The sequence below is a fragment of the Elgaria multicarinata genome, chromosome 1 (assembly GCF_023053635.1).
Source record: "Elgaria multicarinata webbii isolate HBS135686 ecotype San Diego chromosome 1, rElgMul1.1.pri, whole genome shotgun sequence".
In the NCBI taxonomy this organism is placed as follows: domain Eukaryota; kingdom Metazoa; phylum Chordata; class Lepidosauria; order Squamata; family Anguidae; genus Elgaria; species Elgaria multicarinata.
In genome coordinates, this window is record NC_086171.1 from 89910523 (window position 1) to 89933757 (window position 23235).

A 23235-nucleotide genomic window follows, 5' to 3' on the forward strand; every position below is an offset into this window, starting at 1 on the left:
TCTGACTGGTGAAATCCCAAACAGATTGTAAAAAACATCAACAGAATTACTCCAGACTGGATGAACAGGCAAGAGAGTGTTAGAGAAAACTCAGCTGGTATCATTTGTATGCAAAATGATACCGACTCAGACCACAATCTCACTCCATACAGACCCTGATGCTGGCTTCCAAATTAGTAGGAACCACTTGGGAAGGAGATCTTGGGGCCACAATAGAAAAAGTACTGAAGATATCAAGAAATGGTCTCACATTTATTGATGGATATATTTCCTGACTTTCATTTGAAACGGACAGCCCATGACAGTTCAAGGCAGCTAACAGTGCACCAAATAACAAATTACAATAAAAGGATATAACATTAGGTAAGAACACATCATCATCATAAAACCATAGAATTAATTCTTAAATACCTGTTCTAAGTATATTTCCACAGGCCTCTTGAAAGAGGTGAAAAGGTTGGGTTTCAGTCACACACTGTTAAGGGCATTCCACAAGTGGGTGCTACAACCAGGAAGACCCTGTGCAGTGAACCATTATTTCATGGGCAAACAGCATTTGGAGAAGGGGTTCCCCTATAGAATACAAGGGGGGTTCATATGGCAGAAGGTGCTCCCCCATATATAGGCAAATGTTTTGTGGTTTTGTGAGAGATCTAAATGTCTCCAAAGTAGCATTGGTTTGCTGTGGAGGATCCAGATGTTTGTCTTAAAGGGAGGGAACTTTTCCTTTAACTCCGGTTTTCCTTCACTTGATGTTTCTGGGAACCTTAGCTGGAGGAGTCACAGAGAAAAAACAGCAAGAAGGGAATGGTTAAATTCACACTATCACTCCCTTGCCCACTGTTTCGCTCTTGCAAATTGTGTTTCTGCTGCTTTGCAACTGAAAGTATAGTTGAAATTACCTGGAAATATCAAATGCCATTCTAGATCTTATTCAGTAATGCAGTAAAATACATTGCATAGTACACATCTAAACATGATATCAAATCTGTGTCACAGCTATACTTATTTCTTACATTGGTTAATATCATTTTTGTAGTAAGCTTTACACATTTTTTTCTTCTTACACATATAGTGTGATCCTCAATTCACTTAAGTTGGTTTGCTTCTACCACCATCAAGGGATTAAATAAAGTTAAGCAGAAGTATGACAACTTCTATGGTTTATGGATCACAACCTTCATGGGTGTGAAGGGCACACTGCATCACATTCCACAAAGCTGAGTACAGTGTGGATCCTCCAGGTGTTTTTCCTGTGTGCCTATGAGTACAATGTGTATAGATGCTTTTTATATAAAATTTATCCAATATAAATATATTTTTACACATTTTGTTTTCAATCATAGAATCTTTTTACTCATCTGTCAAATGATTACTAAAATGTCCCCCAAGCAGCGAAGTTCTACAGTTTTAAGGGAATTAAGAGGTGAAGGGCCAAATTACATATGGCATTAAAATATGCCACATGAAGGTGTATAAATCTTTTTAAAACATTAAATGGCAGGGGTGGGGTTCAGTATTGGGATTTCGGTCTACAGGGAGAGGGTTAACCCTTTCCAAACACACTGTAGTACTGAGGATAATTCCCCATAAGCTGTTGTTTGGTATGGGATGAAAGATATCCTGGGCCAAATAGCAGCTTGGGAAATGGCTATTAGTTGGAATCATAGAATGCGTGGGTCGGTGGGAGCTTATCTACCACTGTATGCTGTGGTTCCAGTTCTCTCTCTCTCTCTCTCTCTCTCTCTCTCTCTCTCTCTCTCTCTCTCTCTCACACACACACACACACACACACACACAGTTTAACGTTTTTGAAAGATTCATGCAACTACATGTGGCACATCTTAATGCAACATATAAACCCTTTGTTTGTTAATAATCTTAAAATTGCAGAATCACATTTTAACATCAGGTGTAATTTGACCCACAGTGAATAGAGATGTGATATGATTATTCTTGCAACATTTTATATAGTCTGTCCTTCTGAGGCGTATTTATTTCTGAACTGTGCTTAGTCTTGTATACCACTATAAGATAAATTGGAGGCAGGATAGAGGGACAAGGCCTGGTCCCTTATGAAGGACCCTAAATATGGCCCCTTCCTTCTGGCCATATTTATGTCCCAATTGAACAATCCTCAGTTCAGGATTAGCAAGTAAACATTCCTGTTTTTCTTATGTACGAGAGACTTTTCTTGAGCTTACAAAGCAGCGAGTTAGGGGAAAGGTTGTGATCAAGAACCAGTTCATACATTGTTTCTGGGATCTCATACATTGAATTAGGGGAGGGAATTTGTCATGATACCTCCATATGAAACTGCCTTATATGGAATCAAACTGTTGGTCCAACTAGCCCAGTACTTTCCAGCATCTCAAGTAGAGGGGGGTTCCCAGATCTGCTTGCTACCTGTGATCACTTAAGTGGAGATGCCAGGGACGCAGTCATGCATAGGACGAGCTTCTACCATTAAGTTTCAGCCCTTCTCCCTTCCTTGAGCAGAAAAACCAATTTTCCTTTTCAGAGAAGAGTCATAATTCATTACACTGATCAAAGTAGATAGATTATATAATAGTTTATGGAGTAATATATAAGACAGCTCAAAAGCGCAAAGACTTAACCAACTTAATTATTGCCCCCATGTTTTTTGTTGATGTCAGTATGTCACCTGTACAATGCCATTCAAAAAACTATTATGAGGGGAAAGGGCATGCAGCCAGAGGTCTATGAAGATGGTCGCCAGTGGTGTGCATAAATTTAACTGGCAGTTTGCAACTTGACTTTCTCCTGACTGACCAGTATGAAGGGAGAGACTCTTTCCCCTCTCCTGGGTTGTAGATGCACTGCAGAAACTCTGAGAAGGTGGGGGCTTCCACTCTGTGCCAGGCATGAGAGATCAACCCACCCACCCTCAAGTTTTCTGGCACAGGCAGATGAATTGGGAATGTGTAGGAAATGTATGGGGAATTAGCTCTCAACTTGTGCCAAGCTGTGGAAGAAGTCAGAAGCAGAGTGAATCTCTTTCTGCTCATGACTTCATGCTCCCACCTAGCATGAAATAACTCAGTGTGCACTAGGCTTGTGGAAGGTTGCAAACGCCAAATAGTGATGCAGTTCTGCTCCTGACATTGTCCAAAGCCCAGCACAATGTGAGAGACAGGCATACACACAACCCTCCACTCAGAAGGAGCAGTGTCTATGGTGAACAACGATAAAAGGCTGGCTACTAAACTCAACTAGAATTTGTGAACACCTAGTCATGGAGGGGCGGAGACACAAAGTATGAGGAAGTTTAAATGGGAACGAATATAAGGCCTTATTCACCCTTAACATGGGGAATTCATCCCACCATTATTTTCTTATATCAGTTTCATACGAATCTTAATTGTGAATGTGCCTACATAATATTTACCATGTATGGGAAAGCTTGAGGCTCCCTGATGTGTTAAATTCCTGCCATCACTACACAGGTGCGTTCATAAGAAACCGCATCAAATTGATGGGACAAACATTACTGGAACTGAGCAAAATGAAGTGATCTTTCCCCAATGTGGTTGCCTACAGATGTATTAGACTATGCATGGATGTGTTGGACTGTATCCCCCATCATCCACAGCCAAGTTGAGGAAGGCTGCTGTAAACAGTTGATCACAGACAGAACTCAAAGAAAAGCAGCAGCATGGCAGAAAGCATACCTACATTTAGTGCTGAAAGGATTCCAACGAGCATTCTTGAGCTTACTTTAGAACAGCCTGCCCCCAAATGGTGCCCTCTCAATGTTTTGGACTATGATCTGCATCAGCCCCAGCCAGCATTGCCAATGGTTAGGAATGATGGAAGTTGTAATCCTAAACATCTGGAAGGCACCATGTTGCAGGAGGCTGGTTTGGAGATACCAGCAAAGTGTTTCTGAGCCAAGCTCAGAAATTTGGAGGCTCTTAAGTGGGTACCTCAAACGAGCCACAAGCTTTAAAAGCCCCAGAATTTTTCTCGACCTCAGAGTAAAATCCAAACTGGATAGAATTCTGGGCTCTCCAGCCCTGCATGCCCCTGTGATCTCTCAAACTCTTCCCTGCTCCTCCCCTCTCCTCCCAGAATGCTCCACCCCTTTTCCTTTTCAACCAGCAGTGGCGGCAGCAGTAGTGACAGGCAACAAGGAGGATAGGAGTGGGCAGTTTTTCCCCCTTTTCACCCTCTGTTCCCCAGTGATCGGAGTAACGATACCGGGTGCAAAGCCTATGAAATCATGGTTGATGTAGTTTTCCTGAGGCAGCTACAATAGCATCTCCCATAATTCCCTGGGCTTTGCATCATGACTCTCCATTATGCAAAGTGTCAGGGCGACGAAGAAGGTAAACCAGAAGAGCACAGCTGGATCAGACCACAGGCCTATCTAGTCCAGCACTGTGTGTTCCACATTAGCAAACTAGATGTTCAGGGGAACCCAAAAGGTCAATGGCCTTGTCCTGCTGTTATATCCCAGCAGCTGAGTTAATCCAAGGTGAGATTGGGCCAGTTCACCCGTCACTGTTAAATGTCAGAGCTGCTTTGTGAAGCAGATCATTAGCATGTATACATTTATGTTATTCATGAATATTCACGAGAAATGGTGATTGAAAGACTTCAGTCACGGGCAACTAACAGGTCTGCAGAGAAGCCCATTCAATGCTGAATTCAAATCACTTCACACAAAAATATAGCAGCTCCTTTTGATTATCTCAGGAGTATGCAGGTCTGACGTTGGGCTTGCAGCAGGGCCATAGCGTTTGTGTGGGTCAACGTCTCCATGTGGCTACTGTGCCTGTAGCTGCCACAATTTCAGTCTTAATAGCGGTTTGGGAAAGTGCCACCGTCGTTGTGGAGTTTGCTGTGGTTTGCATATACTGCACTCGCATGGTGGCAGCAGATCACAACCAGTGCTGCCTAACCAGGAACCCAATGCCGTGCGAACTCTGGAGTTATGGACTGGCCCTTGGATTGATGACTTTTCCTTACTGCAACTGAGTAAGAACAGACATCATGCAATTAAAGAAATTGTAATTGATTATATGCATATATTAATAAAATCTGAATAAATGTGCATATGAATAACACTAATTGTGAAGAAAAGAATTACTATCCTAAAAGAAGCATTCTCTTTTGTGTGAGAGGAGAACGAATGCTTCTAAGATGGTGTCTGTGTTAACCATTTTGAGGCATTTTTAAAGTGTGCTGCACAGTTAATCAGGACCAGCTTTTTAATTTATCAAAAGGTTTTAATTAGATTATAATTGAAGTAAATGTTGCAGAACCATGGCTAAGCTGTCTTCCCAATTGCAACAGTGGTTGCAGAGGGTTGGAGAAAGAGAGAAATATCCAATATTTGTTGTCTTTTAAGCAAACATCCATTGGGTTCTTGCTATAATGGACTTTGTCCATTACAAATTTGTTCTCTCCTCTTTCTCTTCTGCTATTTCATTGGCCAAACAGCAGTATTACTCAACGTTGATCCAGTCAAATGCTATGCATCTTCAGCGGCTCTTTGCGTCCTTCAATTCTCTTCTGAAGCCTAATCCACCATCTCTCCCCGCCTCTCTGTCTGCTAATAACTTTGCCTCTTTTTTCAATGCTAAAATCCAAACTATTCGCTCTGATCTGGCCAGCTCTGCTCCTCTTCCAGTTCCTGTTCCTCATCTGTCAGTTCCTCCTGCAAATTTCTCTGCATTCCCTTCGGTCTCAGCTGATAAACTGTCTACAATACTGCGCTCTTCGAAGCCTTCCACTTGTTCTCGTGATCCGATTCCTTCTCGCGTCTTTATTAATCTTATCCCTGCTATCCTCCCTTCCTTGCTTCATATTATTAATTTTTCTTTGTCCTCTGGTTCATTTCCTTCTGCTTTTAAACATGCTACAGTCTCTCCTATTCTCAAGAAATCTACTCTTGATGTGCTTTCTCTGTCTAACTACCGAGCTGTCTCTTTGTTGCCTTTTGTTTCAAAGATCCTGGAGCATGTGGTCTACTCTCGTTGTCTTGATTTTCTTTCTAGTAACTCTGCTCTGGATCCTTTTCAATCTGGATTCCGTCCTTTCCATTCCACTGAAACAGCCCTTACTAAGATTACCAATGATCTTCTTATTGCCAAGTCTAAAGGCCTTTATTCCGTTCTTATTCTCCTTGATATTACTGCAGCCTTTGACACGGTTGATCACGATCTTCTTTTGGATTCCCTTCATGACCTCGGATTTTGTGGCTCCGTCTATAACTGGTTTGCCTCCTATCTAGCAGGTCGCTCTTTCAACGTGTTGGCTAATGGCAGCTCGTCTTCTTATTTTCCCCTTTCAGTAGGGGTTTCGCAAGGCTCGGTGCTTGGCCCGTTGTTGTTTTCTTTATACATGTTGCCCTTGGGTAATCTTATTCAATCTCATGGCCTCCAATATCATCTGTATGCCGATAATACACAATTATATATTTCATCTCCGGGTTTTTCTCCTGATGTTCACGATCGTATCTCGGCATGTCTTTCAGATATCTCAGCTTGGTTGCTTCATCGTCATTTGAAACTTAATATGGCAAAGACTGAATTGCTTGTTTTTCCTCCTAAACCTTCTCCTCATCTCTCATTCTCTCTTACTGTCAATGATGTTACGCTTACTCCAGTCAAGGAAGCTCGTAGTCTTGGCTTTATATTTGATTCCTCGCTCTCCTTTATTCCTCATATTGAGGCAGTAGCTAAATCCTGTCGTTTTTTCCTGTATAATATTGCCAGGATTTGATCATTTTTGTCTGTCTCTTCTGCCAAGACTCTTGTTCATGCATTGGTTATTTCTCAGTTGGACTACTGCAACCTCCTTCTCACTGGCCTTCCTTCTTCTCACATCAGTCCGTTGGTTTCTGTTCACCACTCTGCTGCTAAGATCATCTTGGCTCGCCGCTCTGACCATGTTACTCCACTTCTGAAATCTCTTCATTGGCTTCCAATTCACTCCAGAATCCAATATAAACTTCTCCTGTTGACCTACAAAGCTTTTCACTGTCTAGCTCCTTCCTATCTTTCCTCTCTCATCTCACACTATTGCCCCGCTCATGCTCTTCGCTCCTCTAATGCCATGTTTCTCACCTGCCCAAGGGTCTCTACTTCCCTTGCTCGGCTTCGTCCATTTTCTTCTGCTGCCCCTTACGCCTGGAACGCTCTTCCAGAACATTTGAGAACTGCAAGTTCAATCGCAGCTTTTAAAGCTCAGCTAAAAACTTTTCTTTTTTCTAAAGCTTTTAAAACTTGATTTTGTTCTGACTTTTATACTGTTAGTCTTACTCTACCCTGTGCCTTATTTGGTGCATTCTCTTCCCCTTCTTATTGTTTTATTATGATTTTATTAGAATGTAAGCCTATGCGGCAGGGTCTTGCTATTTTATTGTTTTACTCTGTACAGCACCATGTACATTGATGGTGCTATATAAATAAATAATAATAATATATTTTAAATTTGTTTATTTTATGAATTTATATTTAATATGTAACTTCCAGGGTGGTTTATACAGTTAAAAATAACAAAATCATAACAAACACAAAGCACTAACAATAAAAACAATAAAGGAATCAAGATATTTTACAAGTTCTCAGATGTTTAAAACGTCTTGGGAAATAAGACGGGATTTGGGGAGGGAAATCACCTAAGGAGGGAAATCCATCAAGGGGGCACCACTGGGAAAGCCCTTTCCCTCATTACCACCCGCCTCGGATGGTGGGGGCACCTAGTGAAGGGCTTCCAAAGAGGATCTTTGTGCATGGGCAGGTTGAGGTGCAAGCAGACGTTCCTTCAGTTAATCAACTCCCAAGTTGATTACAGCTTTAGGTGTAAGGACCAGCACTTTGAATTGGGCTCAGAAATTCAGCATTCAATAAAGCACTCTAAGCAGTAGTGAGCTATGTTCCCAGCATCTGTTCGCTGTTAGTATCCTGTCAGCTGTATTTTGTTTTCAGGCAGTCTTCAAAGTCACTACTATGTACAAGACTTTGTAGTAGTATGACAATATTATTATTATTATTATTTATTTATTTATTTATTTATTTATATAGCACCATCAATGTACATGGTGCTGTACAGAGTAAGACAGTAAATAGCAAGACTCTGCCGCATAGGCTTACATTCTAATAAAATCATAATGAAACAATAAGGAGGGGAAGAGAATGCAAACAGGCACAGGGTAGGGTAAGCAGGCTCCGGGTAGGGTAAAACTAGCAGTATAAAGTCTGCACAACATCAAGTTTTAAAAGCTTTAGGAAAAAGAAAAGTTTTTAGTTGAGCTTTAAAAGCTGCGATTGAACTTGTAGTTCTCAAATGTTCTGGAAGAGCGTTCCAGGCGTAAGGGGCAGCAGAAGAAAATGGACGGAGCCGAGCAAGGGAAGTAGAGGCCCTTGGGCAGGCGAGAAACATGGCATCAGAGGAGCGAAGAGCACGAGCGGGGCAATAGTGTGAGATGAGAATAGTGTGAGATGTTACCTTAGGGACCGCCTCACCTCTTCTGTCCCTGCCCGATTTCTGCAGTCATCTGAGGGAGATACTCCTGAGGGTGCCACATGAGCACTTCTAGTAAAGCATTTAGTGTTGCCGCGTTTACCCTCTGGAATGCTTTACCAATTGACATTAGCCCACACAATTCTGATGTTCAGACAGCTTCTTAAAACTCCTCACTTTACAGAGGCTTTCCCTGAAGTGTGACTAAGCCAGCTATGGTTTGTAGCACACAGTAGAGTGTGTGGTTTTATTCCTGATTAATTTGCGTTGTGCTGTATTTATGTAGATTTACGCCATTGTATTTACATTAACTTTGATACTGCTTTGAACCCTTTGTGGAAAGTGGCATATACATTTGAATAATAAATGAAATTATCTTGGAAATTACTGAAGTATGGAAAACTGTAGCCAGACTATCTCTGTTCAGGAGGTGTTGCAATTGTGACACCAATCTCAACTGGTGAAAGATGTATGCTATCTGTATGCCACTGATGCTATCTGTGTATCTATGAACACCCCCAGCTATTGGGGGTGCTGAGATGGACAACTCTCAGGCCAAAACATTTCAAGGGCCACAACTCCCATTATCCCTCACCATTAACTATGCAGGCTAGGGTTGGTGGGAGTTAGAGGCAAAACATCTGGAGAGCCACAAGTTGCCCCCTTTGCATTAGCAGGATTGCAGTCCCATCCAGAATAGGTTGAACACCAGCTTCCCGAACAGACAAGCCACCCACAAAGTTCTGACTTGTCAGGATTGTGCTTCAGCTTATTAGCCTCATCTAGAGATGTAAAATTTCTGGAAATTTTGAAGCTATGGAAAAAAAGCCAGTTGAAATAATGCAATATTAGCACTTTTACAGATTGTTACTTTAGGAACATAAACTTGGTAATTATGTCCAAGTTGGTTTGGCATAAAATTATTACATTTGGTATATTAAAACTAGTGTATTCAAACAATTATTACAAATTTAATTTACTTTTTTTGGGGGGGGGGGGGTAACTAATGGAGCTACAAGCTCCTGAACTGTAAGGAAACCTGAACTGTAAGGAACCTCTTTGGTTCTGCCAGTTTATGAGGAGCAGGCAAAAAACAATTTTAAAAAACAACAACTGAAGAAACCACCAACATTAGTAACAAAGAAAATTATTTATGTCTCCGCTTGTCCTCCGGTGTCAAGACATAAAGCCCCCATTCCCATAAAAAGAACTGAGAAAAATGTGGGGGGGGGGGCCAAGATTCAATGAATATGCATGAAATTTAATCAGACTCATTTTCTGACCTATAGCTATCAGTATTAGTTTCAGTCTCTGCTTCCATGGAAGTGCCCCCTAGAGGCAGAAATGTATCTTGCTCTGGCATTTGAGAGTTGTAGTCTCAGTTTGCAACCTCGGACTAGCTTGTGCTTGGTGCACAGACATTGTAATAATCTGATATGGTACAGTTTTTAGAAATCATTTGGAGAAGTAAATATCTGAACACCTTGTCTTAAACATTTTATTCATCATGCTGAAATAAAACATCCTGTAATCCGTTTTTTCTTCATTTTTTTTCAATTTTTCCAATTTTTTGTGGGGGGGAAACAAAAAAGGGGTTCAGAAAAAAGGGGGGGACAGGTTTTTTTCCGGGTTTTTTCCAGGCCTTCACATCTCTAGCCTCATCCAGTCCATTTCTGATTTCAAGACCAATTTCATATTTCCACTACCTTAGCTGAACTATATGTGAAAGAAAGGGAGAGGTGAGTGTCATCAGCATATTTTCTTGAGGCAGCAGGACTGTGTGGTTGCTACACATACACACACTCAAACCTCCTCCACTGATCCTCATCACCATTATCCTCCTTGCTAGAGCAAACAGGGGTAACGTGGCAGACAGCACAAAGATGGCTGCAACTTTAAAGTATTTGAATAAGCAACCAGGATCTGCAGGTGAAGAGGATGTTGCCAGCCCTGAATATATGTTTTGAAGTAGCAGATTCTACATAGCAAGGAATCTGGCACATATAAAAAGAGAGTATCCTTGTTTCGTAGTAGTTTTTTTCTGTCTATGAAAGATCTGAATTGGCCTCTACAGCCTGCAATGCCTCCATGTCTATAACTTGACACCAAATCAATCATCCAGTATTACGGAATTCAGGGACTCCATGGCTTTAATCCAAATTTATGTTAGATCAACTGCACTGATGAAAATAGACTTCGCCGCCCTTTCCATGGCAGCCCCTCAAGGCCTCTGAAAATGCTACACAGAAAATCAGGATTGGTGGGGTGCAGTGGGAGGGGGAATCCCCCAAACTGTGGACCTTCTGCAAGTGGAGCCCTTCCTATTGCAGAAGGCATTTCCTGGATCCAGCCCTGTGTGTGTGTGTGTGTGTGTGTGTGTGTGTGTGTGTGTGTGTGTGTGTGTGTACACACACACACACACACACTAATTGGAGATGAAGTACTGGGTTTCTGCCCTGAAGGCAGTAAAACTGCCCAGCAGACATTTCAAGAGGGAACTACTTCAGTTTTGCTCCTTGTTTTGTCAGACTAGGTGATGGGAAGACTTCCTTCTAGTCTAGAAGAAATAGGATGCTTGTGGGTTTCTAGAACGCTAGTAAGCCACAGTCCCTCTTCTAGTTTGACTTTTAAGTTAGTCTGTGGGGGCTTCTAGCATAATGGTTTAGTTAGAGAAGATCTGATGTCCTCCCCATGCCTCTACAAAACACTTGTTAGAGGGACTAGGATTGAGCCAGGATTTTAATTCTGTGCTGTATCAGGAGATCATAAAAGTTTTTGTATGGTCAACATTTTGAAGTGAATAAGCTGGTCGCTGGATGCTTTAATGGGGCCTTCAATAGTGTTGTAGGAGCTCATGAGCAGAACTGGGTTTTAGTTGTACTACTTGTTTGATATTTTTTTAATGTTCATACTGCCTCAGTATGCATTGAGTTAGTAAATGGAGCTGGTATTTTCTGTTGTGTTGCAACGAAACCACATTTTTCAGTTTTGTAACTTTGCTGCAGTTAGCTATGAATTGCTTTGGTCATATAATTTAACAATATATTTTGTTTGGCTAGGTTTGCAACAGTTATTATCTTCAACAAAAATATTTGACACACCATTTTAGTAGTGGTTTAAGGTAACTGCGACTGGGGAAGGCAATGGCAAACCACCCCACTACAAAGTCTGCCAAGAAAACGTCAGCGAAAGCTGGCGTCCCTCTGGGAGTCAGCAATGACTCAAGTGCTTGCACGAGAGGTTCCTTTCCCTTCCCTTAAGAACGTATCATGTGAGTATACTTAGAAATGACCAGGTGCTGTTGTCTTAGAAATGCCAGCAAAGGTATGAGTTCTGGCTCCTGGACAGAGAAAATGTTGTGTTTATTTTACATGGTGTATGGTGCCAGGCTAGCATAAAGGCTGCTTCCTGACAGTATAGTTTTTCCAGTGTTGGGTCAAGGCCAGGAAATCTTGGCCTACACTCTAGCCCCACCACCTCTCCTGTACCAAAAGCTATTAAAGAGCCTCCTCTAGGCTTATCATCCAATTTCCTGTGGAATATCTGTGAGACCCATCCACTGCTGATGCTGTGTTAAACAATGAAGGGAACAAAATCTATCAACCGCTAAAGGCTCCTTCATTCAGTAACCCTACAAAAACAGTTTTCACAAACTAGCCATCATTGTCATCAGTGAGGGCTTCCAAGAGGCCCTAACAATTACTGCAATGTCCAGAACAACATCTCAGTCTTAGGGCAGTAGTTTAACTAATAGTATAGCTCTGTTGTTGTGGTTGTTAAAAATATTAACAGACACAAAACAAATTATGACCAAAAATGAAGTACAACATTACACTGTCTCAATGTAACAACAACAACAACAACACACACACACACAGAAGAAGAAGAAACTCCCAATAAAATATCTTGTCTAAATACTGAATAGGTCTAATCCATTGAATTAGAAATACAAATACTATCTTTCAACCATCTGTATCTAACTATCTTATAGAGCTCCGCCACAAGGAAACATGGGTGACTGGAGGAGAAAAAAGAGGTAGGGATTGGTTAACCTGTACAGTGAAATAGGATAGCTCTTAGCTATATACCTAGATTACTCCTCAACTCGCAAAAGAGTTGCTTCATATATGATGGATTATGGAAGGGCCACAACCGGTATATTGATGCATCACAACCATTTTATTTGTGTGCCAGCGTTCCACAGGCCAGGATAAGTGTTAGAAGGAACAACACATTTGTCACATGCATACACATATATCAACGCACTCCGAACTTTCAGATATAAAGAAGCATGTCAATATTTATAAATGGTGTGATAGTGCCAATAGCAAATTTCTGGATCTGGTTCAGGACCACAGTGGAGGCAAAGGCTTAAATCCCCTTTCCCCCCTTGCAGCAGTCCCATTGGGGATCTCCCCTCACACCCATGCGCTGCATTGCTATGTAATTAACAAAAACTGTAAGCGTGCAAGGACCAATCGTGTGTTTGAGACATCATATGTTTTACACCAGTCATCTGTATGACCATAGTTTGGCCCTAAGGTTGCAATCCTATGCAGACTGATTTGGTAAAAATAGGATCTTTTTACATGCAGATTGAATTTGACAAATATTTTAATGGGTTTTTAAAATTCCCATTTTATATTATTTCAAATGATAATATATAAAATGTTCATGTTAATATATTCATGTTTCAGACACACGTGTGAGTGGCAAGCAATGATATATCTAATCGCCATGCAGAATTCAATCAACAAAAACCAAATCAGAGTCCAATGATTCAAACAGCTTCTCTTGCCAAATTCCAATGGACAGGATCCAAAATGCTGTGAATGTTTCTATGCACATATGGGGGACTTTTTAGTCCCCTTCTACCACCAGTTCCCATTGTTGGGGGGTCCTCCAGAATGGCACTCCCTGAAAGATGAAGAGCTGCTGGTGGTAGAAAAAATCACTTCCTCCCCAAGCTCAAACGGAAGTGCTTTCCACCTGACCATTGGGGCTTAAATAGATGAGTTTTTGTGAACCGCCCAGAGAGCCCCGGCTCTCTGTAATAAATAAATAAATAAATAAATAAGTGAGTGGTGCACAGTCCTCTGTGATTGCTAAAATTAATTAGAGCTGGGTCCATTTGTGTTAGACTACAATTCCCAGCTTTACTTGCTGATTGGGATGCTGGGAGTTGTAGTCCCACACATCTGGAGGGCACCACGTTGGGGAAGGCTGATTTATTGTGTTAGCCATTCTCAGTGGCTTTGTTTTTTGAAAATGGATTGTCTTTAACGTTTTACAAGTATTCCAATAAAAAAAAATCTACTAATATAACATTTATATCACATTATGTGCGCTTTTATTTTTACTTTAAATATTTCAGGTCAATTGCTTGTAGTGTATTGAAAAAAACTAACACGGAGTACTTTTGTACTTTTACTAAATGCAAGTGAAATAAACTTGTTCAATTAGATCATTCTCTAGGTCATCAGAAAATGTTCCAATGCAAAGCAAACCGAATGCAAATGACCCTATTAGCCTAATTTGCATAAGATTTTTCCCCAAGAAATCCACATCACTGTGCCCTGTAAGAATCATTATCTTTTCAAACAGGTCAAACAGTTTTGTAAACTGCCCAGACAGCCTCATCAATGGGCAATATAGAAATGTAAGAAATACTACTACTACTACAAATCATCATCATCACACCCATGATATCTCGAACAGTAGAGGCTTTCAGACATGGAGCTGGAGTCAGACAATTAATCACATTTAGTCCCTATTAAAATCAGTTGGGCTTAGCGTTGCCACCAAAAAGAAGAAATGCATCATTTAAAAAAAGAATAAAAGATTATATGTACGTATAAAACTTGCATGTGCTAATTTATATGTATAGATCAAATAACTGCTATAATTTAAATAGAAATGGAACACCACAGTGAGGACGACAGTGATGCCCGTTCCTGCTTAATCTGCTGTCCAGATGCTGAGTGTTGATGGGCCATTTCAAGGCCCATCCCTGCTCTCCCTTCTCTTTATCTTTATACCAGACCTAGAGTGGATTGCTCTTCAAATAGAGAAAGCCTTTGAAGAGAGGACTGCCCTCTGTAAAATAGGACACATGACAACCGTAATCATAACTAACTATTCACATTGATTTTGTTTGTTTGTTTATAAAAAAAATTATACTGCCTTATCCACTAAAAAAAACCATCAAGGCAGTATTCAATAATATAAAATGAAACCTTAAAACAAGAATATTTATTCTTAACACATATATCAGCCACATAAATGTTGTGGCTTCACATTATCAAAACCGAGAGTGACATTTTCTCACCCTTGAAGTCATGTATATGAACTTCTTTTAACATTCTAATTGTGTGTGTGTGTGTGTGTGTGTGTGTGTGTAAGTAAGTCAGCAGTGGAAACTGCAGAAATAATTGTAAGTACTTGTGGCTCATCACTTGAGGTCATTTTCTCAGTGGCTCAATTTTTATTAAATGGACCTGATGTTTATAAAGTAACAACACATGAAGTGAGCCTTGAAGAATCAGAAAGTGATACAGAATGCAAAATTAATTATTTTTTAAAGATGTTTTAAGCCATCCTGAGAGGCCATTCTCTGGATACCCCCGCCAAATGAGGAGAGGGCCTTTTTAGTTGTGGCAGCTTGGTTATGGAGTGCCTTCCCCAGAGAAGGATTTGCTGCCTACCTAGCAGCTATGTTGTAGGCTTTTCAGCATCAGGTTAAGAACTTCTTATTTTCTCATGCTTTTTAATCCTTCGGTTTCAAAAATTGTGTTAGTGTATTTTAAGATTTTTGTACTGCTGTTGGCTTTGATCTTGGTTTTACTCTAGTTTTATTCTGTTTTGAGCTTATGGCACTTATGTTTGACTATGTGATTTTAATTTATGGTTTTAAGTTTTTGTTTGTGAACTGCCCAGAAAGTTTCAGCACACACTAGAGGCATTCAAGAAGCAGCTGGACAAGCATCTGTCAAGTATGCTGTAGGGTGGATTCCTGCATTGAGCAAGGGGTTGGACTCGATGGCCTTTTAGGCCTCTTCCAACTCTGCTATTCTATGATTCTGTGAAATAGGCAATATAGAAATGAAATAAATAAACAGAACTTATATCCTGCTGTTCAGCCAAAATTGCATCTTAAAAGCGGTCTCATTTAAAACAGAGGCACAATATAATCAAGGATACATCAATGTAGCAGTCTAATTTACTTTCATCCCCAAGAGTTGGCGCTACATGCCAGATTTCAGGCACTTCTCTCCCAAGCGTGAGGGCAGAAGAAGCTAGCTTGTGGTAAAGATGCCAACTCACAGAAACAGTCATTCTATTGATCTGCAGAGTCTTCTCAGTTAGGGTTTTGTTGTTGTTGTTAGATCCAATTGGTTTCCAGATGGCTGGTGTGGTAAGGTCCAGTTGACAGGACTTGTGCTTCTGTCAAAGACCTGGTTGATCTGTGACATGTAGAAATCGCTGAGGTAGTTGACGCGATTGCTCCTGAGCACTCTCTTTGACTTTGCAGAGCCCAAGTGGCTCCACTGTATATCCCAGTGTTGAAGACGCTGAAGCAAATTGAAAGATGTTTACAGTGCTAGTGAAGTGCATCCATTGAATGCAACCAAACACTGGTACGTGCCCATTATTAGACTCAAGTCATGGCAGTGAAGGCAGCAAAGCACAATTACTTTGCTGCCTCAATTGCATCCTTTAGATGTTGTCCAGTGGAGCTTTACCAAGTCGTTCAGGACCTTTTATACGCTGACCCAAAGGAAGTTGTAGAACCCTTGGAGGCTTGCTGTGACTTGTTTGTAAGACATTTTTAAGAATAAAATCATTTGGATCAGTTGGGGTCTTGAGTCTACTGTAGCAGCAGGTCCATTTCAAGGGGAGTCTAGGGTACTGTCTGGTTCAGTTTTATTGGATGAGTTTCAGTTAGCATGTCTCAAGGATATGCTTGCAAGGGTTTGGGCGACCACCTGCTTTCCTGACCCGTGCCACTTGTGGCTGGTAAAATCTAGTAAGGAAAGAACATGTGGTTGGACGAGGAGGTGATAAATGCCTCCATGTGGGAGGGGATGGTCCTGGGCCACCTGCAGGGGGTTATGATGGTAAGTCTTCTTTTTAAGAAATCCTCCCTGGACCTGGAAGTCTTGACTGACAGCACAAGTGCCCCCCATGGCATAGAGTACCTTCCTGGGCAAAGTTCTTGAGCAAATGGTTGCCAACTAGCTCCAGGCACTTTTGGATGAGACTAATTTTCTGAATCCTTTAAAGTCAGGATACTAGGTTGGTTTTGGCACTAAGGCCGCTTTGATGGTCCTAGGAAATGACCTTTGTTGGGCGAGAGACAGGGGGAGCACGCCCCTATTGATAACCCTTAATCTCTCAGTGGCTTTTGATCCGTCAATCATGGTATCCTTCTGGAGCAGGTCTGGTATTTGGGGGCATTGCTTTGCAGTGCTTCCACTCCTGGAGGGTTGGTGCTTAGAGAGTATTGCTTGGCCCAGTGGAGCCTCCAGTGTGAGGGTTCCACAGGGAATCCTCATGTTCTTTAACATCTACAAAAAATGGCTTAGTGGGGGCATCTGCAGTTTCAGAGTGTGTTGTCATCAGCATGCAGATGATGTGCAGCTCTGTTTTTCCTTTATATTGCAAGCAGGGTTGGCAGTGCTGAGCCTGTAGTCTTACCTTTGTAATGGACTGAATGAGGGCGAAGTAAAGCTCAATCCAGATAAGGCACTGATACTGTTAATAGGTTGTTCCTCAGTCTGGATCATAGAATCATAGAATAGCAGAGTTGGAAGGGGCCTACAAGGCCATTGAGTCCAACACCCTGCGCAATGCAGGAATCCACCCTAAAGCATCCCTGACAGATGGTTGTCCAGCTGCCTCTTGAAGGCCTCTAGTGTGGAAGAGCCCACAACCTCCCTAGGTCACTGATTCCATTGTCGTAGTGCTCTAACAGTCAGGAAGTTTTTCCTGATGTCCAGCTGGAATCTGGCTTCCTTTAACTTGAGCCCGTTATTCCGTGTCCTGCACGGGATCAGTGAAGTACAACCTGTTCCAAATGGGATCATTTCCCCCCTGAATGAGCAGGTATGCTGCTAGGGGATACTTTTGGATCCATCACTGTAATTGGAGGCACAAGTGCCCCGCATGGCACAGAGTACCTTCTACCAGCTTTAGTTCGTGCCCCAACTGCAACCCTGTCTCCATGGAGATAGCCCGGCTTTGATAGTCTATGCTGTAGTAACCTCTAGGTTAGATTAGTGCAATGTGCTTTATGTTTGAAGATAGTATGCCTTTGGAGATGGTACGAAAACTGCAGCTATTACAGAATGCGGCAGCCAGACTTTTGACCAGAACCAACAAGCATTCCAGACAAAAAAGTCTACTTCTAGCCACCTGCACTGACTGCCAATTTGATTCCATGCCCAATTCAAAATGCTAGCCTTCACTTATAAAGTCTTGCACAGCTTGGCACCCCATTACCCCCAAGGACCATATAAACCTGCTCAGACCCTGAGAATGACATTTGATGCCCTTCTCTCTGTGCCCCATCCAAGAGATATTTGGAGGGTGGCAATGAGAGAATGGACCTTTTCTGTTGTAGCCCTCCAATGAATGGAACGCTTCCCCCGGGGAAGCTCATTTGCCACCAACTATGTGCATGTCCACACCTAAGGGTATAGAGGGAGGGAGGGGGAGGATCGCGGACTTATCTGCTTCTGCAATCCTCCCCCAGTGTCTAAACAGGTGCGCGACATCCCAGAAGTAAGGAGGGGTGTCATGGCCGCCATTTTTTTTTTAACAGAAGAGGAGCCATGCGTGGCAAAAAAGGTAAAAAAAACACCAAAAACTTGTGCCCATCCACACCCACCATCCCAGGGATGGTGAAATTGCTGGGGGGCCCTCCCATGGGCATGGAGCCACCCTCCATGGCTCCATGCCCGTTTCAGGTCTCTGGACCACACAGCACATCAGCCGTGGTCCTCGGGATTATCCTGAGACCGCAAAGAAAATGGAGGGTCATCCCTGCCTGCCCCCAGGATCCCCTGTGAATCATTTGGACACACAGGAACGATCCCGTGGGGGAAAGACCTAGCGTAGAGATACCCTATGTCATCTTTTAGGTGCCAGGCAAATGCATTTATCTTTTCCCAGGCATTTGGTTAGTTTAATGGCCCGGCTTGGGTAGTATTTTTGTACATTATTGTGCTTGGGTTTTTTTGTCTTTTAGATGATTATTTCCGATGGGGACTTGTATATTTGTATGGTTTTAAGAAGTAGACTGTTACATAGTTGGTGTCTTTTGTTTTTTATTATTCTTTTGTAAATTGCTTTGGAACACTTTTTGGTTCTGTGAATCAGTACATAAATGTAATAAATTAACTAATTAACTAATTAAAGAGCTTGCACGGGCAATAGGAATCAATAAAGTATGCAATGGTTGCCCTTTATTCACCCTTGTGGATATATTGCATCATCATGCTTTTAAGTTTACCAGTATGACTTCAAGAAATAAATGCCGCTCTGTGTTCTAGTTATTGACTGTTATATCCCTAACCATTCACTTTAGATGATACATTGGATGAAGTGACAAGAAAAGAACTTTGCACAGACACTTTCTGTAAAGTTTGTGGGGCTGTGCTGCAGTTCGAATCACAAAGAATAGCACACTATGAGGTAAGTATTGAGATGGAATGTATTAGTAACGTTTCATAGAATCATGGGCTCATAGAATAGCAGAGTTGGAAGGGGCCTACAAGGCCATCGAGTCCAACCCCCTGCTCAATGCAGGAATCCACCCTAAAGCATCCCTGACAGAGGGTTGTCCAGCAGCCTCTTGAAGGCCTCTAGTGTGGGAGAGCCCACAACCTCCCTAGGAATAACGGGCTCAAGCTAAAGGAAGCCAGATTCCAGCTGGACATCAGGAGAAACTTCCTGACTGTTAGAGCAGTGCGACAATGGAATCAGTGACCTAGGGAGGTTGTGGGCTCTCCCACACTAGAGGCCTTCAAGAGGCAGCTGGACAAGCATCTGCCAGGGATGCTTTAGGGTGGATTCCTGCATTGAGCAGGGGGTTGGACTCGATGGCCTTATAGGCCCCTTCCAACTCTGCTGTTCTATGATTCTATGAGAGAAGATGGTGTCTTAGGGATCTTGACCCAAGCTATTTAATTGCCGATACTTTGAATTGTGTCTGGAAATGAATTGGCAAGCAATGCTGCTGTTGTAAAATGGAGACAATATGTTCTCATAGCCAAGCACCCACTAACATCCTCAGTGCTGCAGTCTGGACCAACTCAAGTTTCTAGAGCCTGTTTGAAGTAGAGCCACGTAGAACACATTGCAGTAATCCATTCCGGATATAGCTCAGGCACGTGTCGCCATGGCCAGGCCAAGTATTGAAAGGCCTGCCATATCTGTGTTTTTCTTCCAAGACTTAGCCCCTGAATGATGCTTCTTTGTAAACATTTCAACTTCTACTTTTTTCGTTGCTTGTTTTGTCTCAAAGAGAAACCAGAGGTGCTTCCTGCTATGAAACCAATTCTTCTGTTTTCCAGGGCAAAAGACATGCACAGAAAGTCCGGCTTTATTTACAAATGCGTAGTGAACAAAAGGAAGGACAAGAGCCTGGCAAACTCAAGACACAGGTGAGTTTCCTGTGATGTTACTTCACCTGCAGTTTTAGCAATGCTTTATCTGGGCTGGGCAACCTGTGGCTTGATGGCCAGATGCAGCCCTCTGCCTAATTTCATACGGAACTCCACATCACCCAGTACTCTTCTGCTCCATTTGTGCATGCAAGCGATAGAGAAGGTGATGCTTCAGACTCCGCCCACCATTGGTTGCAACCCCAACTGGCTTTTCCCATGGGTCAGCAGATTTTCATTGGAAAACTCCAGCTTTATAAGAATGGTTGGTGATTAAGAATCATCATGCTTTTCAAACCAGGAACATGCTTTTTTACACCAACCTGAAACATGGGGTCCAATTTTAAGTTTTTACCATATATGCCAATTCACCCCTTTCTCTTCTTTTCCTCTGTCCCCACCCCACCCATTCTTTCCCCCACAAAGAGAGACAGACAGACAGACAGAAGCATGATGATCCGGGTACATCCAGTGGTTAAACACTTATGGATTAAATGTCTTTGCACTTTGATTTCAGATGGACCTAGATGTGGACAAAAACACATACTGCAGGCTTTGCAACATGATCTTCACATCCCCAATTGTTGCACAATCGCACTACCTGGGAAAGATCCACACCAAGAAACTGAAGCAGCTATCAGGAGACCATCAGGCTCAGCAGTCTACACAGAGTGTTCAGCCTGGTGAAGACTGAGCATTTTTTTTTTACATCTCCAGTTTGTCAGAGCCAAGAAGTGGGCGCGGGGGGAGGGGGGACATGGGTCAGTTTAATCAGTGGAGTGGTCTGGCCCAAGCAACGAAACAAGTGAAGTTTCCTCCTCCTGTTGCTCCCTTGTGCACTTCTCCCTTTATCTTGGTCATTTCCTACTGTGCAGAGGGGAAGGGGGGAAGCAGTGCCTAGGGCTGCTAGCCAGCCACTTGCAGGATGCCACGTTCAGCGTGCCCTGCCACTAAGCCCGTTTGTCAGCCAGGGAGTTAGATGTACGTTAAAATATGCCGCGATATGCAAGTATTCGTATTTCAGCTGCTGCTTGGTATTGGAGAGCTATAAAGATTAAATTCTGTCTTAATGAATCCTGAAGGTTACAGGGCTGCTACTGTCTCTCTCTCTCCCCACCCCCTTCCTGGTTTGCTCTTTCAGTGGGGAGATGACCTTTCCTCATTGCACTTTGTCCCAGGTCCCTCTGCAACTCCAGCTCTGCCAGAGCTGTCTGTTGAAAAGTCTACACAAGACAATGATGCTGAAGACCCATCTTCATCCTGTAGTGCTACTTTGGATTTAGATGATCCAGAAAAGTATTGCAAGCTCTGCTCGGCACCCTTCAACAATCCACTTATGGCCCATCAACACTACGTGGGCAAGAAGCACAAAAGGAACGAAGTCCGTAAGAAACTGATGGCTGAGATAGGAACGGAGGCTATCCCTGTGGAATCCAAGGCCAATGGTAAGCAAGCAGCACGGAGACGCATGCTCCACCTTGAACCAGCTGAGCGTCACTCAGAACCAAGCTGCATGGTCAGCAGGCTCCTCTTACATCGTGGCTGTCACTGGCCTGCAGCACTTTAGGTTGCACATGGGGAAGTGCTTTGTTTGAACGTTTCTCCACATAATAAATCCCTGCATGTATGACACTACCGTATTTCTTCGATTCTAAGACGCACCCCATTTTTAGAGATGTTTATTTGGGGGGAAAGGGCATCTTAGAATCGAAGAAATACTTCCCTCACCGCCCCTCCTCCCACCCCCCTCCGCGCTTTCTTCTAACGGTTGTGTCCTTTTCTTTTTTCCCTCTGTGAGAGAAGAAACCGCCGTTTGCGCGGGAAGAAGGGGGGGGGCGTTGAAACAAAGAGTAAACAATATTTTCGGGCGGGGAGAGAGGAGAAGACGCAATTAAGGAGCTAAAACGCTTAACTCTCCAGTCCCGCTCTTTACTTGTCTGTGCACCAGGGCACGACACGCGAGTAAGTCCCATGGAAATCGATGGGACTTACGAATAAATTTGACTAACAAAAAACCAGGCGCTTACCCTCCCAGCTCCTCCTCGCGCGCATGGCTCAAGGCTGCTGCAGGAGCTTCCTCTTTTCCCCTTACTGTATTGCTTCGATTCTAAGACGCCATCAATTCTAAGACGCACTCTATTTTTAGAGCTGTTTATTTAGGGGAAAAAGTGCGTCTTAGAATCGAAGAAATACGGTAACTTGCTAGGAAAAGGGTTGTTCTGACTTTTCTTTTCCCTTCCTTTCCTTTCTTTACATGAAAGAGGGGGAAAGGAACCTCTTGTGCAAGCACTGAGTCATTACTGACTCTTGGAGGGACGCCAGCTTTCGCTGAGGGCAGGCCTTATAGCGGGGTGGTTTGCCGTTGCCTTCCCCAGCCGTTATTCCCTTTCCCCCAGCTAACTGGGTACTCATTTTACCGACCTCGGGAGGGTGGAAGGCGGAGTCGACCTGAGCTGGCTGCCTGAAACCAGCTTCTGCTGGGATCGAACTCAGGCCGTGGGGAGAGTTTCAGCTGCAGAAACTGCTGCTTTACCGCTCTGCGCCACACGAGGCTCGATTTCTTTACATGAACTAGCATTCAAATGTTCTATCCCTTGCCTGCAATCTGAAGCGGTGCAGGCCAGAAGCAGATTCATCATTCAGTTGTGTTTTTCAGAACTCTGTGGTTACTGTTTTAAGTTCTAAGGTACCAGGCGTTCAAGTAATATGTTGATTTTAACCTGTAGCCCTTCTGTTCTTTTAGCAGTTGGGGTGGGCAACTATATATGCCCTATATGCAGTATCAGCCTCACATCCATAGAGATGTACCAGTCTCACATGCAAGGAAATAAGCATCAGATTAAGTAAGTATTTTCCTAGCTGTCCCTCATTGGTTCTGGACCTCCACTGACTGTGCATGGACGAAGGGTGTGTCTATATATGCATGCATACACATGTGTGCAGAATCCGTTAGCTAACATCTGTAGTTCAGTCACACAGAACGAATGTGGTCTTTCATACAAGTTCTGCATCTGCACAGAGTTCCTGCTAGCTTCCTAGAGCTCTTAGAAGGTAGTTGATGCTCCTGCCCTCGGGC

General features: G+C 42.8%; 1 protein-coding gene across 1 annotated transcript in view; it reads left to right on the forward strand.

Moving 5' to 3' along the window:
* The window catches only part of KRCC1 (lysine rich coiled-coil 1), a 105250-nt gene that overhangs the window by 76300 nt on the left and 5715 nt on the right, over positions 1–23235 (forward strand). The window contains exons 4-9 of the mRNA XM_063126672.1: positions 12485–12529; positions 19082–19188; positions 20070–20159; positions 20677–20842; positions 21338–21604; positions 22903–23002. Of these exons, the coding sequence (XP_062982742.1) occupies positions 12485–12529; positions 19082–19188; positions 20070–20159; positions 20677–20842; positions 21338–21604; positions 22903–23002 (775 nt within the window). The remainder of the gene's footprint in view (positions 1–12484; positions 12530–19081; positions 19189–20069; positions 20160–20676; positions 20843–21337; positions 21605–22902; positions 23003–23235) is intronic.